We start from the raw sequence: 16,739 nt of genomic DNA, 5'->3' as shown, positions 1-16,739 counted from the left end.
CTAAAAATACAAAAATTAGCCAGGCATGGTGGCATGCATCTGTAGTCCCAGCTACTTGGGAGGCTGAGGCATGAGAATTGCTTGAACCCGGGAGGTGGAGGTTGCGTCGAGCTGAGATCATGCCCCCCGCACTCCAGCTTGGGTGATAGAGTGAGATGCTGTCTCAAAAAAATAAATAAATAAAATAAATAATTATACATCTTTGGCTAGGTGTGGTGGTTCACACCTGTAATTCCAGCACTTTGGGAGGCTGAGGAGAGAGTTTGCTTGAGCCCAGGAGTTTGGGACCAGCCTGGGCAACATAGTGAGACTCTGCCTCTCCAAAAAAGTTTAAAAATTAGCCAGGTGTGGTGGCATGCACCTGTAGTCCCAGCAACTCAGAAGGCTGAGGTGGGAGGATCATTTGAGCTGGGGAGGTCAAGGCTGCAGTGAGCCTTGCACTCCAGTCTGGGTGACAGAGCGAGACTCCATCTCAAAATAAATAAACAAGTAAACATCTTCAATGAAGGTGACTCAAACTCAAAGGAGTGGACACAATGACTAAGAGAACGAATAACTTTTTAAAAAGTTTTATTTCAAGAACTTTGTTTTTTACTGATATTTGAAAAAAAGGTGGGTCAAAGTACAAAAAAAAGTCAGTTGAATAACAGCACAGGTTTAGAAATCACAGCAGCAGAAGCAATGTACAGACAGCACAGACAAAACAACCCAATGTATGCAATTCTGTTCCGTTTCTTTGCTTATTTTAAGTATTTTTTTTTGCCTCCTGTACAAAATACATCAAAGCATGCCATGAGATCAGAAAAGGAAAAGAGTTTAACAAATGGTTACAAGAAATAGACTCTGTACAAGAGGAGATAATGTTTCTTCCCCCAACCACCCCCCACCCCTGCTTTCTCTCTTCTTTCTCTGCTTTAGGTTAAATTATTCTGAAGACAGTTCACATCCAAGTCAGCCTGGTCACCTTTACCACCCTCAAGTTTGGGCGACATGGAGTTCTGGATGTTAAATGACTCCTCCTCTTTCAGGCAGGACTTGAGAGCTTCCTGCATTTTGTGAGGAGCACTGGGATCATCCTGGAAGAGGAAAAATGTTGATGGGGGAGACAATGTATAGAGCAATCAAATAATCATCTCAGGTTTTTCTGTCTGGCTGAAGGAAGCATCACTGAAAAAGGGAAATCTCCAAACTTGAATGAACTAAAAGGAATCAAACTAACTCATTAGCAGCAACTTTTTAGGAAAGTCATCCTTTAAAGCAATGTCCAGGCAGAGAGGAAAACTTGACAGTAATCAGCTTACAAATACCTTTAATTTGGGCCATATCCAAGGTTTTCTCTTGGACAGAGAAGGAATCCCTTTCAATACTTGGCCCAAGTGCCTCTATAGCCTCAGGTGTTGATGAGCTCTGCAGGGCCTGCTGAGCCCGGCCTTCCTCTGGCCCTCCATCCTGTTGAGTTTTGCTTTCACAAAGATGTCTTGGTCAGGGAACATGTCTCATCGGTGTATACTGCAGGGTACGCATAGGACTGGTAACGTGCAGACCTGCTCCTGGCTATGCTAGGGCCTCTCTCCCCACAGTAAGCGCATGTCCTCTGACTAGAGGTCAAAGATGTGTCAGCCTCTCATTGTCACAACTGAACCTGCCAAAAGATGCTGACTAAAAAGGTATGTCCTCAATCCAAGCCCTAATGAGCCTGGCAGCTTTAACGGCTTACCACACTCTGCATAAGGTGATATTTGCGCTGCTGATTCTAACGTAATAATCCATATTGGTATTGCCTGCAGCCCTGTGACAAGCTCCCTCTGACAAGCTCCTGAACCTGAGCTGAATTTGCATTTTATGTATGTATGTATGTATGTACATATTTTTGAGACAGAGTCTCGTTCTATCACCCAGGCCAGAGTACAGTAGCGTGATCTCAGCTCACTGCAACCTTGAACTTCTTGGGTTCAAGCGATTCTTATGCCTCAGTCTCCCCAGTACCTGGGATTATAGGCGCTCACAATCATGCCCAGCTAACTTTTGCATTTTCAGTAGAGATGGGTTTTCACCTGTTAGCCAAGCTGGTCTCAAACTCCTGGCCTCAAGTGATCTGCCCACCTCGGCCTCCCAAAGTGCTGGAATGACAGGTGTGAACCACTGTGCCCAGCCTGAATTTCCCTTTAAAGGTTCTCAGGAAGCCCACACTAGCATGCAGTCCTGCAGATCTACATTCTGCACATTCAGAGAACTTCTGAGGCAAATCTTGCTTTACTCACTTCCTTTAGGACCGCGTAAGGGGAATATATCCAGTGTAATTCGGTGGGCCCCAGTTCTTTCTCTGGTGCCCCAAATAGCTGTTGTATGTGCTTGGAACTCTGCTGATGGAAGAGGATGGGTAATCACTCAATGAGATTCATGGAAGGCAAGAAGGCAGAGAGTGTCCTAATCTGACCAGCTAGCTAAGGCCATTCTTGCTTTAACCACTACCAAAATTTAAGATGACCATCATGCTTAAGGACCAGGGCATTCTCCATAGAACTCTGGTGAGCCTTGTCTGTGCTGCCTGCTACCGAGTTTGACCCATAACAGCACTAGATTATGGCAGTGATGGGTTAGAAAGAAAGCAGGAAAGACCCCAGGCTTTCCATGGTACTTGCACACACAGGACACCGGGGCATCCACAAGTTATGTGCACACGGAAACCACTGCCAGCTGCCCGCTGCCCCCTCACTCGGTGCTTCTCCGGAGGCCCAGACTGAGGAGAACAATTTAGTAGAGTTTCAAAGACTTCACACCTGATTTATAGACAGGGGAACACATGTTTCTTGTTCTAATGAGAAAAAAAACAAGAAAATGAACTTCGTAGAGTACTGAGGCAGACATCAGGCAAGGCAGCTGCACACAGCATGCGCGGCCAGTTGAATGGGCCAATGACTGCTTAGAATCAGAAAACACTGTGCAGTGTCACAAATGTCTGTCTTCTGAGATGGAAAGATCTTCATGACACACTGATTGAAAGTAAATAAAGGGTAGAACTTATGCATAGCAAAATCTCATTTATGTTTTAAAAATATAGATACAGGTGTGTATGTGTGTGTGTGTGTGTATGCACATGTGTGTACTTTATGGAGAGGAAGTTGGGGTGAAGTAGAACTGCATGTTTTTATTTCATGTACTTCTGTACTGTTTGGGGGAACCATGGATGTGAAAGCTTGAGAGCTGAGCCGTAATTATCCTAGGTAGGATGGACTTTGAACCACACTAAAATCTGGAACAGGCCAAGAGGACCCAGACTCACTTCTCCTCTTACAAGGATACAACTTGCTTTATGTCTTTCAAGATAACCTCCCACCCTCGCCTCCTTTATCACATATTCTTTGGGGACATATAGGGGCTCAGAAACATTCTCATGATGTGAAGAAAAGTGGACTGAGTGACTCCTCACAGACCTGGGCCTTGGAGCTTCGATGCCATGAAGGTGGACTCCCAGATTAAAACCTGACCCCTCGAGGGTTCATGGGATCCAGATGAGAAAACTGCCTTCTGGGCCAAGGGATGGAAGAAGCATATCCCAAAAGCAAGGAGCAGAGGTATGCAAACAGTGCTATTAGACACACCAAATACCTCCGCCAAACACAACAGGCGAGGAGATGTCTACACCAAGGCGGGGCTCTCCTAACCCAGGTGTTTGTTCCAGAGTCTGATCCTGTTAAGCTTAGGGTAGCTGAATTCCACAGCAGAAGGTCCAACTGCCCTCGACTTAACAGAAGTACCTTATCACAAGGAGCTGGACCAACATCTGGCATAAGTCTCTAGGAACCACTGTAGGCCCCGGCTCCCAGCATCCAACCCCAGTGATATGGGCACCCTTCAACCCAGCGGTCATGTGGGCTCAGGCCTGAACCCCACTGGCCAAAGGCAAACTATTGGAAGAGGGTTGGCAGTCAGTGCTTTAACAAATACATACAAGAGGAGAGTCTGGAAAGTGAGAACGATTTAAATTGGAAAAGATTTTTTAAAAAATGCACAGGGACATCAATGGAGAAATCTTAGGAGTAAACTGAAATCCCGGAAGGTCTGTCAAATTTTAGGACAACCCAAGTTACCCCACGGCCTCGACAGCACCGTTGTGGGGACCATCGGGGCAGCCCAGTGTTGGGGCAGCCGCCCTGGGTTTCTGGAGGCTTCATTCACGCGGTGCGCCTGGAGCGCGGGCAGCTTCCTCCACTCTCTGCGCCTCCTGATGTTCCCTTCAAGGCTGGTTGCTCAGCTACACAAGACACACACAGACTCAGCCTATGGCCTGTCAGCTACAGAGTGGCACATCTGCCCGAGGGAAGAGAGGAGCGGAGGAGGGAAGGAGGTGCCACCGGCACAGATACCAGCCACTGACCCTTTGCCGTCACAGGCCCAAAGCCCCAGACATTTTTGTTTGCAGTATTTTCGGAGTGTGGCTGGTAGAGATGATTGCAACAGGGTAGGAAAATGGCCTGCTCAATCTATTTTACTTACATAAAAGAAATAACACCTTGATGAGAATAAATAAAACTCTCCAAAATTTTAGAGAACACCAATACCAGTAAGGAGTTTGGGAGTGGGGAGAGGCCATGTGGCAGGCTGGACTCCAGCACCCCTCGTCTCTCCTCCCAGCTCATCTGGAGGCTTTCTCACCCTCCCTGGCTGCTGGCACCCTTTGCAGGCAGTCAGTGTGGCCGCTGCAGCAGTGAGCAGGGCTTTACTTCACAACCAAGTGGTAACCGTGTTCATCAGCAATGCCCACAAGATCTTGTACATGACTAAGTCTGACCTTTAGGTGAGGGAGAGAGAATTGGAGATGAAGGTAGAAAATCCACCAGTACCTTCCCTGCTGGATAAGAGAGTTACCCCTCACACCCACAGTGCTTTCAGAGAGGAGAGGGTGATGTCCCCTGGGGTACAAGCCAAGGGAAAGACACCAGCCTCAATCTCCTTGCAGTCTGGGTATTCAGTTAAAAAAAAAAAAAAAAAAAAAGGCACCAGCCTCAAGATCCAAGAGGAGCCCGGAGAGAACCCGAGACTGATCTTGCTGCTTCCTAAAGGATGGTTTGAGTGCTGCCCTGGCCTCCCCAACCCCTTCTCAGGCAGAGCCCACCATGGCTGACACCCTCACCTCCCACCTGTGGCTGACCCCCAAGCCCCAGGCTTGATCACCGTTGCCTGTGGCCACCCACCCACCACAGTCGACCACCGCCCTCCCATGGCTGACCACTCCCTGCTCTGCTGTTTTCAAGTCTTACCACCTTCTGAACTCAGGCTTAGTGGCAGCATTCACATACAAAAGCCTCACTTTCCACAAAGCTGGATCAGCCAAGAACAGGAAACCTTTGCATTGGCTGTGTATCCAAGCCCTCCAAGAGGAGCTCTTTCTTTTCTTCCTCTGGGAAGAGGAAAGGTGTCTGAAGCTGTGGTACCAGAAACACAAGGGTCAGAAACTTTCCTAAGGAAGCTTGCACTCTGTCAAGCAGAGTGGGAGGAGGAACCAACCGTGGACAATGAATATGCTGACTGGAGGAGCTCCCTTCCCGGCGGACCTGCTGCCATCTGTAGAATGGCAGATCGGCTAGTGGAACTGAGAGCCCCCGTGGCAGGCCATGACTCACTAGTATTCAGTAAGTGCTGACTGTGTGCACGTTACTACAGAGGGTGGGATAAAGTGCTCACTGAGAAGAGTGAGACTCTGTCCTGCCCTCAGGGTGCCTACATCTCTGTAGGTTGATTATCATGGTGACCAATCTTGGCATTTACAAGACATAGTGTTTCCTTGGTTATGATGTTCATCTTGACCTTATTTGTTGTATCTTGGTGCATACCAAGTGAAATCTGTTCTTTTTCTACCCTTTACATCAAAGACTTAAAAAAATCATCCTAAGTTGACCTCTTTTGTTTCACATTTAAATTCACCCATTTACTTCTCCTCTACCAGGCCAAGATTTCCTATTCTGTGTTTTTGTAAATTAGGCCACATTTACTCTTATTCTCTCTTCCCTCTTCTGGGGCTGCAGTTTCCCCATCTATAAAAAGAAGAAGGCCAGACATGGTAGCTCACATCTGTAATCCCAACACTTTGGAGGCTGAGTGGGGAGGATCACTTGATCCCAGGAGTTTGGGACCAGCCTGGGCAACATGGTGAAACCCTGTCTTTACAAACATTAAAATAATTAGCCAGGCACATGCCTGCAGTCTTAGTGATTCAGGAGGCTGAGGCAGGGGTATCACCTGAGCCCGGGAGTCCAGGTATGCACTGTCATATGGTGGCACTAACTACCTTCTAAGAGTTCTACAGCTGCAAGTGGCCAGTGGTTGTTGTAGGAGACAGAGCAGATACAGAACGTTTCTATTTCACAGAAATTCTACTGGACAGTATTGGTCTAGATTGCTGAGACCCCTGTGAGGTCTGACACCCTATGGTCCATGATTTCTAAGAACTTCTCCTAACTTTCCTCTTAAACTCCATTGCTTCAGTCTCAAGTCTCAGTTTGGCTTGCTTGTATAATAATCTGTGTAAAATACATATATATATATATAATAATCTGTGTAAAATGCATATATCTTGAAGTATGGAATCTGCATGATATAGAGAATTCTAGGATTTGGATGTGACCTGATTTGGGGTTTGGATGGTTTCTGTCTTGTTTTCAAAATTCCTCTGACAGTATCTAGTATTTTACTGGTCAGTCTAATCCAGCCAATACACTAGGCCAGGGTCCTTAGAAAACGGTCTGTTGGGATCTTTTATTGGATTTCAGCTGATATTTATAAGCCCATCCTCCTAAGAACAGGATTACTCCTAGACTTATGGCGCTGCCAGTGCTTTGTTTCTGGGCCTTGGCCCTGCTCAGCTGCGTATAAGCCTGCCAATTCTTAGGGTCCTCAAATAGCCCCAAGGACCCAGAGGTCTTTCCCCCCATCCCAAAAAGCAACCACCATTTGCTTCATTGACCATCATGAAATTACCCAGCAGTGAAAGCAGAGTGTTTCTCCTTGATATGGAAACTAAGACAATAATCAGACTTTTAAAACACAGATGAAGCTAAAAATTATGAGTAATTCTAGAAAAAGATCTCAGCCAGGCAGGTGGCTGACACCTATAATCGTAGCACTTTAGGAGGCTGAGGCAGGAAGATCACTTGAGGCCAGGAGTTTGAGACCAGCCTAGGCGACACAGTGAGACCTCATCTCTACAAAAATTTTAAAAAGACCTTTTCTATCTATAATTCTGCTTGTCAGAGAAGTAATACACCATCAAGTGCTTATTCTCGCCCTCACTGCCCGACCCACTTGCCCTAGGCTGACCTCCAGAGCTCTCTGGGGATTTTATACTCTAAAACAGACACCAGACATGGGCCAGGGGCCAAAGCATGCATAAGAGGAAAGATGTGAAGAAGACAAGTTACCTGACAGATAACGTTATCATAGTGAGCCAAGGCACGGGCATGGGGGGAGGAGGTACGGGGAGTGTTGCAAAGTTTCCTTACATTTGGGTGAGAGCCCTCAGCAATGGTGGAGAGGGAGAAGTTATCATTGTGGAGCTCAGATGGGGTCCGGAATTTGCTGGTTAGGAGAGAAGAGAGAAGGAAAAATGTAAGTGAAATAATCACGGCAAAACATGACAATGGTAGCACCGTCTCAGCTTCTGGATCAAATACTGTATTTTCACCAGATGCAGAGACTCACACCTATAATCCCAGAATTTTGGGAGGCTATGGGGAGGCAGATCACTTGAGGTCAGGAGTTTGGGATTAGTCTGACCAACATGGTGAAACCCCATCTCTACTAAAAATACAAAAATTAGCTAGGTGTGGTGGCGCATGCCTGTAATCTCAGCTACTTGGGAGGCTGAGGCAGGAGAATCTCTTGAACCTGGGAGGCAAAGGTTGCAATGAGCTGAGATTACGCCACTGCACTTCAGCCAGGGCGACAGAGCGAGGCTCCATCTCAAAAAACAAAACAGGGCCGGGCGCGGTGGCTCACACCTGTAATCCCAGCACTTTGGGAGGCCGAGGCAGGTGAATCACGAGGTCAAGAGATCAAGGCCATTCTGGTCAACATGGTGAAACCCCATCTCTACTAAAAATACAAAACATTAGCTGGGTGTGGTGGCGCGTGCATGTAATCCCAGCTACTCGGGAGGCTGAGGCAGAAGAACTGCCTGAACCCAGGAGGCGGAGGTTGCGGTGAGCTGAGATCGCGCCATTGCACTCCAGCCTGGGTAACAAGAGCGAAACTCTGTCTCAAAAACAAACAAACAAACAAACAAAATGCTGTATTTCTTTCTTTTTTAAAAAACTATTTTAAATTTTATTGATAAGTGCAGAATTGTGCCTGATGCTGGTTATTGGTTTATAAAGCTTTCTCTTTTCTTGTTTTTTTCTTTGTTTGTTTATTTGCTTGGTTTTTTTTGAGACAGGGTCTCACTTTGTTGCCCAGGCTTGAGTGCAGTGGCACAAACATAGCTCACTGCAGCCTCGACCTCCTGGGCTCAAGTAATCTTTCTACCTCAGCCTCCCAAGTAGCTAGGACTACAGGTGTGTGCCACCATGCCCAGGTAATTTTTGTATTTTTTTTTTTTTTTGGAGACGGAGTTTTGCTCGTTACCCAGGCTGGAGTGCAATGGCGCGATCTCGGCTCACCGCAACCTCCGCCTCCTGGGTTCAAGCAATTTTCCTGCCTCAGCCTCCTGAGTAGCTGGGACTACAGGCATGCGCCACCGTGCCCAGCTAATTTTTTGTAGTTTTTTTAGTAGAGACGGGGTTTCACCATGTTGACCAGGATGGTCTCGATCTCTTGACCTCGTGATCCACCCGCCTCGGCCTCCCAAAGTGCTGGGATTACAGGCTTGAGCCACCGGGCCCGGCCAATTTTTGTATTTTTTATAGAGATGTGGTTTTACCATGTTGCCCAGGCTGATCTCGAAGTTCTGAGCTGAAACAATCCGCCTGCCTCAGCCTCCCAAAATGTTAGGATTACAGGTGTGAACTACTGCGCCTGGCCAAATACTGTATTTCATCAAATGCTGTGGATTATCTTTTTTTTTGAGGCGGACTCTGGCTCTATTGCCGGGCTGGAGTGCAGTGGCATGATCTCGGCTCACTGCATTCAGCCGAGCTTTTCTGATATATTTGAAGTATTCATTTAGACTTTAGATAAGGGACTGACAACAATATGAACAGCTAGGAACCCATTTGTGCATGCCAGGCTATTACAACAACATCATGGCTACCATGTGGCCAGCAGTGATTAGAAGATGTCAGTGGCTGGGCACAGTGTGCATGCCTGTAATCACAGCTATTTGGGAGGCTGAGGTAGAAGGATCACTTGAGCCCAGGGGTTCAAGATCACCCTGGGTAACATAGTGAGACAATTTAAAAAAAAGATGCCAGTGATTGTAAGACACAATCCAATTTCAGAGACGGTAATATGTGGGGGAAAAGAGGTATATCTTAGAATCAATAAATTACAGCAGTATCTGTAGTGCACCAGGCACATGTCACACCATCAAAGCAGTAATCAGGCTTGGGAAAGAAAGAGGGCATGCGGAGAAACGAGAGGGCCATGTTCTGTGAAAAACACAGGGCTGGCTAGAACAGGAGGCCCTAGAATAGGGTCCTGGCCCTGGCCTCAGCTCTTGCTTCTCCACTGCCCTGGCTGCTGCTCCTTTCTCTCCCCCATCCTCATCAGCAGCTGCCCTGATTGAAGCAGTCCCACCTCCTGCCCCCAGCATACCCCTGCTCACCCACCCCCTTGGTGCAGGCGTGAGGAGCCAGGGGTCCAGGACTGTGTCTCTCTGGAGTGATCACGTGTGTAGATGAGCCTGCCTCAGTGCACAGGCACAATGGAGAGGCCCTTCCAGCCCCACGGCGGTTAGCTGAAAGGCTGCAGAGAGCCTCTGGCATCTGTACACTGTGTGAGTCTACCCAGCAAAGGAGCAACAGATGGTGTTTTGTCCTTCTCCCAGGACCCAGGGAAAGTCCTTCAGTCACATTCTCTAGAGGGAGTCTCAGGTCAAGGGGAGGGGGATTAATGGGGCAATAGGTTGAAATGGAAGTGGGGGCAGTTCTGCATAAACTGTCTCTGGGGTCCCAAGGAAGCTGAACGCCAATCTCCCTTTTGTGACTCCTGTGACACTTCCAAAACGTTTTCTAACTTTGCTTAATAATAGGAGCAATTCTCTCACACCGTGTAAGGTCACATCTAAGTGTTTAAGGCATGGGCTTAAAGGCAAACACATGTTGATTCTCACATGCACACAACAGTCACTGCTTTGCTAAGGGAAGAGCCGAAATAAGATTCTACATCCCCTATGGCCCTTAAAATCCACAGTAGAGGAAGTTAACCCTAGTTCTCCCCACATATTCTATTCAGGAGAGGTAAAGAGGATTTCCTTAAGTTCCTTGCACTTCTGATTGGACACAGGCTTGATTAGCTTTCAAAAAGTGATGCAGTGTGGTGCTAAATAAACCCTTTCTCCTCAGCATTCACTGGGAAGGAGCTGGTTCTGGGTGACCGATGTGGGGGAGATGGAGTTCCTCTATGCAGAATTGTGAATGAAATCTCACACTGGCCGCTGGCTGCCACAGTGTAGGGAAGGAGGGCCTCAGGCGGGTGGGCAGACTGAGTAACTTACTTGGGGACTAGAGCAGGAATAGCTACATGCTGGCTGCCTTTTCCAGAGCAGGCTCTAAGAGGCCCAGGGCAGGCTTTTGGGAGAGCTGCTGGCCAGCGGCAGTGTGCCACAGGGGCTTAACCTCTGCTGCAGCTCCAGCACATTCTGTGTGGGAATGGATGAGCCTGGGTGAATCTTTAGCATGGACAAAACAGCTGGGAATGGAGCACAGGTGCCAGAAACCCTCACGACAAATCCTTGGATCAGCTGGGGGGTTGGGGCGCCCCCCCACACCCCGACCTGGGTAGATTGGGTGGGTGACACAGACTCACTTGGTCCTACGCAGCTTGGTATTCTCCGTCTTGAGCAGGTAAAGCTTCTTGGCGAAGAACACTGTCATCATGAAGAGCAGGAGCAGGACAAGGGCGGCTGAGCCCACGGCCACACACATCACCTGGAAGTCGGTGATGATGGACTCGCAGCGCATCCCTTTGTGCCAGATGTAGTCCTGCGTGTTGCACCTGCAGCAGCGACATTGAGAGGCTGTGGCGATGGAGCAGGCAGCCACGGCCCCAGCAAGGGCCTGGGCCCTGACCCCGACACCTATCTCCATAGCCTGTTCCTAAGGCCATCTCGAGGAACTGCAGACCTCAGAGCTGGTGTCGTAGTTCCCACCTTTACAACCATTCTATGAAGTGGGTCAGGGAGCTCTGAGGCCCGTGATACAAATGAGGTAACCGAGGTATAGAGAAACTGAGTGAACTGGTCAAAGTTCTCTGACTGCTAAGTGACCAAGGAGAGAAGGGAATCTGGTCTTCTGCTATGCAGCCTCAATGAAGACACCAACAGGATCCTCTCAGGCCTCTCCCTGCCCTGGGCTCTGGGTGAAAGAATGATGAAAAACAAGAGGAATAAGAGCTACGACTACAAAGTCCCAGGACCTGCCCTGCACACGCAAACCTATCTTGCGGTTTTGGAGTCCCACCCAGTTCACGTGGCTAAGCAGACACCAAAAAATTAGGAAGTGACAGACAAGGACAAACAGAAAGATGGATGTAGATTCTTCTCTCGCTGCAGCCCCCCATGTTCTGCCCCTAAAGCTCCCTAGCCTAGTACTATGAGAACTGTCATGCAAGCACGGTGAGAATCAACCCTCTGGGTGGGTTTTAGTCCTTTTGTTGAGTGACTTTCTCCTGCCCTTGGGGACATTCCCAGGCTCCAACTCTTCCAATGACATGGCTGTTTCCATGGGAACCAGGCTGCTTCAAAGAGGAAAGATGTGGAAGGATACAGAGGCAGGCAAAGGAGGGAGGACATGAACCTCAGGGTGAATGACAGACAAGAGAAAGGGGTCCAGAAATGGGGAAATTATGCACAAGAGAATTGGCTACTCTGCATCTAGAATAGGGTGGGGAGACAGGACTAGCAAGAAATTCTTTGTTTTCCAACCGAGCCTATGCTGCCATGGGGTGGCTATCTGTTTGAGGTTGCTAGGGAATGCAGACCCCTCTAAGTGGGGCCCTCTACCCCAGTGTTCTAGAGAAGTTCCGCCACAGCTTTGCTTGTTTCCCTGCAGCGGGTCAGGGTGACAGAGACAAAGGCATGCTGCAGTCTGCAACCAAAGGCTCAGCAGTCTCCTGTGAGTGGAATGCAAAAATAGTTTTCAAGCCGTGGCCCGGCCTGAGTGTACACAGCCAGAGGAGGAATCTGGTTGGGAGGCCCGAATGTGACCCTGGGACGGAAGCTAAGTGAGGGGAACTGGAGTGGACACGTGGAGATGACTTTGTGAGGCATGAGAGGCTGGCAGACCCATGGCTGGCAGAACCATGTAGCTTAGTGAGGAAGACAATCTTATTCTTCTGCTTGGGAATTTCCTGATTGCTCCAGGAGATTCTGGGAACTTTTACAGCTCTCTAGAGGCAGCAAGGGCTCCAAATTTCATACCATTATGGGGAGTTCACTTTGAAGGTAAAACTTCCAGGCCTCCAATAGGATGAAAGCTGATGATTTTGCAGAGATTCCACAGCCCCCAGGCTGAAATCATCACTGTAGTCCCCTAAACTGAGCAAAATCACAGGGTTTCCCCATATTTCTGGTAGCTCTTAATCAGTGGCAAGTTAGTTTATTGCCATACTTCCTTTTTTAAAAAAAAATTGCTATAACGTCTTAATCATAGTATCCCCTTTTGGCAATGGCTGGACAACTCTGAGAACTGTGTGGTCACATCCTATGAGTGACCCTAATGTCATGACCATTTAAAAAAAAGAACTTCAGGTTGGGCGCGGTGGCTCATGCCTGTAATCTCAGCACTTTGGGAGGCTGAGGCGGGAGGTTCACCAGAGGTCAGGAGTTCAAGACCAGACTGACCAACAAGGAGAAACCCCGCCTCTACTAAAAATACAAAATTAGCCGGGCGTGGTGGCACATGCCCGTAATCCCAGCTACTCTGGAGGCTGAGGCAGGAGAATCACTTGAACCCGGGAGGCGGAGGTTGTGGTGAGCCGAGATTGCGCCATTGCACTCCAGCCTGGGCAATAAGAATAAAACTCCATCTCAAAAAAAAAAAAAGAAAAGGAAAACTTCATAGAAAGAAACTGGAACTCAATGGCAAAAAATACTCATTGCTTTCTATATGTTATTCTCCTATCAGTACATCAAGACCTAAGGAACTTGAATTCTTCATATGCCTGCTGAAGGAACAAGAACAAGAAGCATGGAGAATGACACTATTTAAAAGATACATCCTGGCCAGGCACGGTGACTCACGCCTATAATCCCAGCACTTTGAGAGGCTGAGGTGGGCAGATCACTTGAGATCAGGAGTTAGAGACCAGCCTGGGCAATATGGTGAAAACTCGTCCTGCTAAAAATTTTTTTTTTTTTTTTTTTTTTTTTTTTTTTTTGAGACGGAGTTTCGCTCTTGTTACCCAGGCTGGAGTGCAATGGCGCGATCTCGGCTCACCGCAACCTCCGCCTCCTGGGTTCAGGCAATTCTCCTGCCTCAGCCTCCTGAGTAGCTGGGATTACAGGCACGCACCACCATGCCCAGCTAATTTTTTTTGTATTTTTAGTAGAGACGGGGTTTCACCATGTTGACCAGGATGGTCTCGATCTCTTGACCTCGTGATCCACCCGCCTCGGCCTCCCAAAGTGCTGGGATTACAGGCTTGAGCCACCGCGCCCGGCCCAGCTAAAAATTAAATAAGAGACACTCAGATGACAGAAATGCTCCACCCAGGGCCAATGGAGACAACCCTCAAAGGAGTCTGAGGGCGGCACTCTGCTTCTACGGTCTGTACAAGCAAATCACCTGATCACCCCAATGTGGGATTCTTCCAGAATCAGGCTGCAAGCTCTCCAGCAAGTTAAATACCTCAGTGTGAGGCCAGTTCCCAAGAGTGAGGTGAATAGGATAATTACTGATGAGCTGCAGATGATGCCCTTTGGGAAACTAAATTCTGAGTCTTTAAAAGGATTATGGATTTGATATCCCAAGGTAGACTCACATCAATATAGAGAGAAAAAAGCCACCTTCCAAAGTGAAGAAACACTCCCATATCTGCAATTTGAAGACTCTCAGCTTGATTTTACCTGTGGGAGTGGCTGCATTTTGGGGTCTGTTCTGAAGAGGTTCCTCCCTTTTGAGTTTACATGCCCATATCCCTTCTGGGGAACTGGGCCCTCCTCCCACCGTGCACAAGACATGGAGCAGCGTTCAGCAACCGTGTTTATCCCACAGAGTAGTTTTGTGGGCCTAGCCCTCTCACTAGTACTGCTGGAACTCTCCGGCAAACATCCCTGAACCCAGCAAAGGCCTCTTTCCAAAACTCTTAAAGAAGTCCCTTCATTTTGCCCTTTTAATTGAGGGGTTTGGATAAGGACACAACACCCAGAGGAAAGACAGACATAATCTTATATCTGAGGAACCTCTTCTAGTGATAAGGTCACAGGAAGTGCATTTTACGAAGTAATTCTGTAGAAGCCTGAGGGAACATTTCTCGACCTGGGAATCCAGAGACAGTACCACCTCTTGCAAGTTGCGCCTGTCACATGGCCCTCTACTGAGTTGGCCTCACATACACTCTTCAGCGCCCCTCTCTACCTGCCTGCCATGCCCTTACCTGCAGAAGGCCCCTATGTTCTCCACCAGGTAGCACTGGCCGCCATTGTGACAGTAACTTGGGAAGAGGTCGCACACTGACCGGCAGGAGCCGTTTTGCCGCACAAAGCCACTGCGGCACTCAGTGCCATTTTCACTGGAGACCAGGTCTCTTCCTGGCTCTCCTGGGCGGGGCCTGAGGGCGATGCTGCTGCCAGGGACCAACCCCAGAGTGTGCTGTGGAGGGATGGCATGCCACCGACTGGTGGGCTGGCCTGTCTCAGGCCCCAGACCAGGCTTCCCAGTGGGCACTAGAAGCTCATTTTCATCTTCTAGGTCACCACCTCCTACTGCATCTTTGTCATCCTCCTCTTCCTCTTCCTCTTCATCCAGGTCATCATAAAAGGATGTGGTGGGGTAGAAATCAGATTCATCAAAGGGGGTGAAATCATCGTATAAGTCAAGCAGGCTCCAGGAAGGGGTCTCTCCCTCAGTATCAGGGTGGTTCTCTGAGGTTCCTGGTGATCCTGGGAAGCTCCCCAGGTCTGCACCACGACCCTCACCATCCAATCCTTCGAAGTAGTCGATATCAATTATATCTGATGCCGGTTGGGGCTCCAGGGTGCCCTGAAAGGGGTAAGTGGGCTCTGGCCCTTGAGGGTCAGGTGTGCTGCCCCCCAGGTTCAGCCAAACCTCCAAGGGGTTCTCCTTGGGGAGTTCAGAAGCTTGGCTCAGCTTGTCACCAGGAGTGGGGGAGGGTGGCCCGCTGGCCTCTGTAGCCTCAGGAGTGGCAGGGGGCATGGATGACTGCCCGAGGGCCTCGTGGGGAGCCTGGAGCGTAGCTGGAAGGGCCTGGGCATCGCCACTGCCCGCCTCTGCAGTCACTCCTCTCAGGCCTGGGCTGTCAGCCTCTAGCCAGGTGGTGCCGGTCACCGCAGTCGACGCCTGCAGCGCCTCCTCTGGCCCGGCCAGCTCGCCGCCGGGCGCGGTCCACGACGCCTCATCTTCTCCAGCCGCTGGCAGGCCGGCTTCCTCCCGCGTGTCGTTGGCACGCGGCTCCCACGCCGGGCTGCCCTTCATCAGCTCTTCGGCCTCGACAGCGCTGCCCGCCTCACGCGCTGCGTGCGGGAGGGCGAGGGGCGGGGTGTCAGGGCGGCGCGCGGGGGAGCCCTCGAGCCCCGGCCCGACCTGCTCGCCTAGACCCGGTCAACCCAGACCCAGCCGCCCTCAGACCCCACCGCCCTAGGATGGCCCCGGCCACTAGGCACCTCTAAGCCTCATCCCGGAGTCCGTCCCCGAGCCCAGCATCACAGCCCGCCCAACGCCTCGCGGCTCGGGCCCCGCCCGACCTGCTCGCCATCGGAAGAGCCGGGCCAGGGCGGCCCCCAGCTCGGCCCACCCAGAAGTCTCACCCTCGGGGACCTGCCCGGAGCCGCGTCCACAGGCGCCCTCCCTCAGCTCCAGGTCCCGCCCCTAAGTCTCACCCTCAGGCCCCGCCCCAGCCCCGCCCCTGGCCCCGCCCCCAGCCCGCACCGCGGCCCGCGCGCTGGGGTCCCAGTTACCCCCACCCGGGTCGGCCTCCCCCGGACCCCCGCCACCTCCCGCGACCCTTGCCCCGCCCGGCCGCTGCCAGGCGGTGCCTCGCCTCCTTGCCACAGCTCGCGGCTCCACCTGTCTCCGCTGCCAGCGGGACCCCGGCCCTAGGTGGGGCGCAAGAGCCGCGGGGGTCCCGGGCGCAGTCGTACCTACCCGGCACGGCCCCAGAGGCCAGGACCAGCACGGCCCCCAGCAGCAGCAGCAGTGGCGGCGGCCCCCTGCCCGGGCCCCCGCCCCCGGCTCGGCCCATGGCGCCGCGCCCCGACCGCTGTCCGCGGTCCGCCCGGCTGGCTGCGCCCTCCGCTCGCCCGGCCGCCGCGCCTCCTGCCCGTGCTGCGGCCGCCTCAGCCCACGATGGGCAGCGCGAGGAGCCGCATGCCGCCGCCGCAGCCGTCCGCCGCTGTCCCCGGCGCGCCG

General features: G+C 50.6%; 1 protein-coding gene across 3 annotated transcripts; it reads right to left on the bottom strand.

Moving 5' to 3' along the window:
* Window positions 1-553: 553 nt before the first annotated feature.
* CSPG5 (chondroitin sulfate proteoglycan 5) lies at window positions 554-16,739 on the bottom strand. Of its 3 annotated transcripts, none has more exons than XM_017518587.2 (5): window positions 16,476-16,739; window positions 14,749-15,844; window positions 10,960-11,148; window positions 7,419-7,575; window positions 554-1,076 (listed from the first exon to the last, which is right to left on the bottom strand). In XM_017518587.2, exons 1-5 carry the CDS (start codon window positions 16,570-16,572, stop codon window positions 915-917), a joined length of 1,701 nt encoding a protein of 566 aa, XP_017374076.1. In that variant the 5' UTR covers window positions 16,573-16,739; the 3' UTR covers window positions 554-914. The 3 variants fall into 3 exon arrangements, with proteins under 3 accessions (XP_017374076.1, XP_017374206.1, XP_017374282.1); XM_017518717.2 differs by having other exon boundaries at window positions 7,500-7,575; XM_017518793.2 differs by lacking the exon at window positions 7,419-7,575.

This window comes from Cebus imitator, unplaced genomic scaffold (genome assembly GCF_001604975.1).
Source record: "Cebus imitator isolate Cc_AM_T3 unplaced genomic scaffold, Cebus_imitator-1.0 Scaffold0, whole genome shotgun sequence".
NCBI classification, from domain to species: Eukaryota; Metazoa; Chordata; class Mammalia; order Primates; family Cebidae; genus Cebus; species Cebus imitator.
The sequence above is the reverse complement of the archived record's forward strand: the minus strand, read 5'-3'. Positions and strand labels throughout refer to the sequence as shown.

Bases quoted from the DNA above. Each gene is read 5' to 3' on its own strand.
- CSPG5 (XM_017518587.2), bottom strand. From the start codon at position 16,572: ATGGGCCGAGCCGGGGGCGGGGGCCCGGGCAGGGGGCCGCCGCCACTG. The intron at 7,576-10,959 runs GTGAGTCTGTGT...TCTCCTAACCAG, and splicing joins ACCAAGCTGCGTAGGACCAA to CAAATTCCGGACCCCATCTG. The intron at 1,077-7,418 runs GTAACTTGTCTT...TTCCTCTTCCAG, and splicing joins ATGATAACGTTATCTGTCAG to GATGATCCCAGTGCTCCTCA.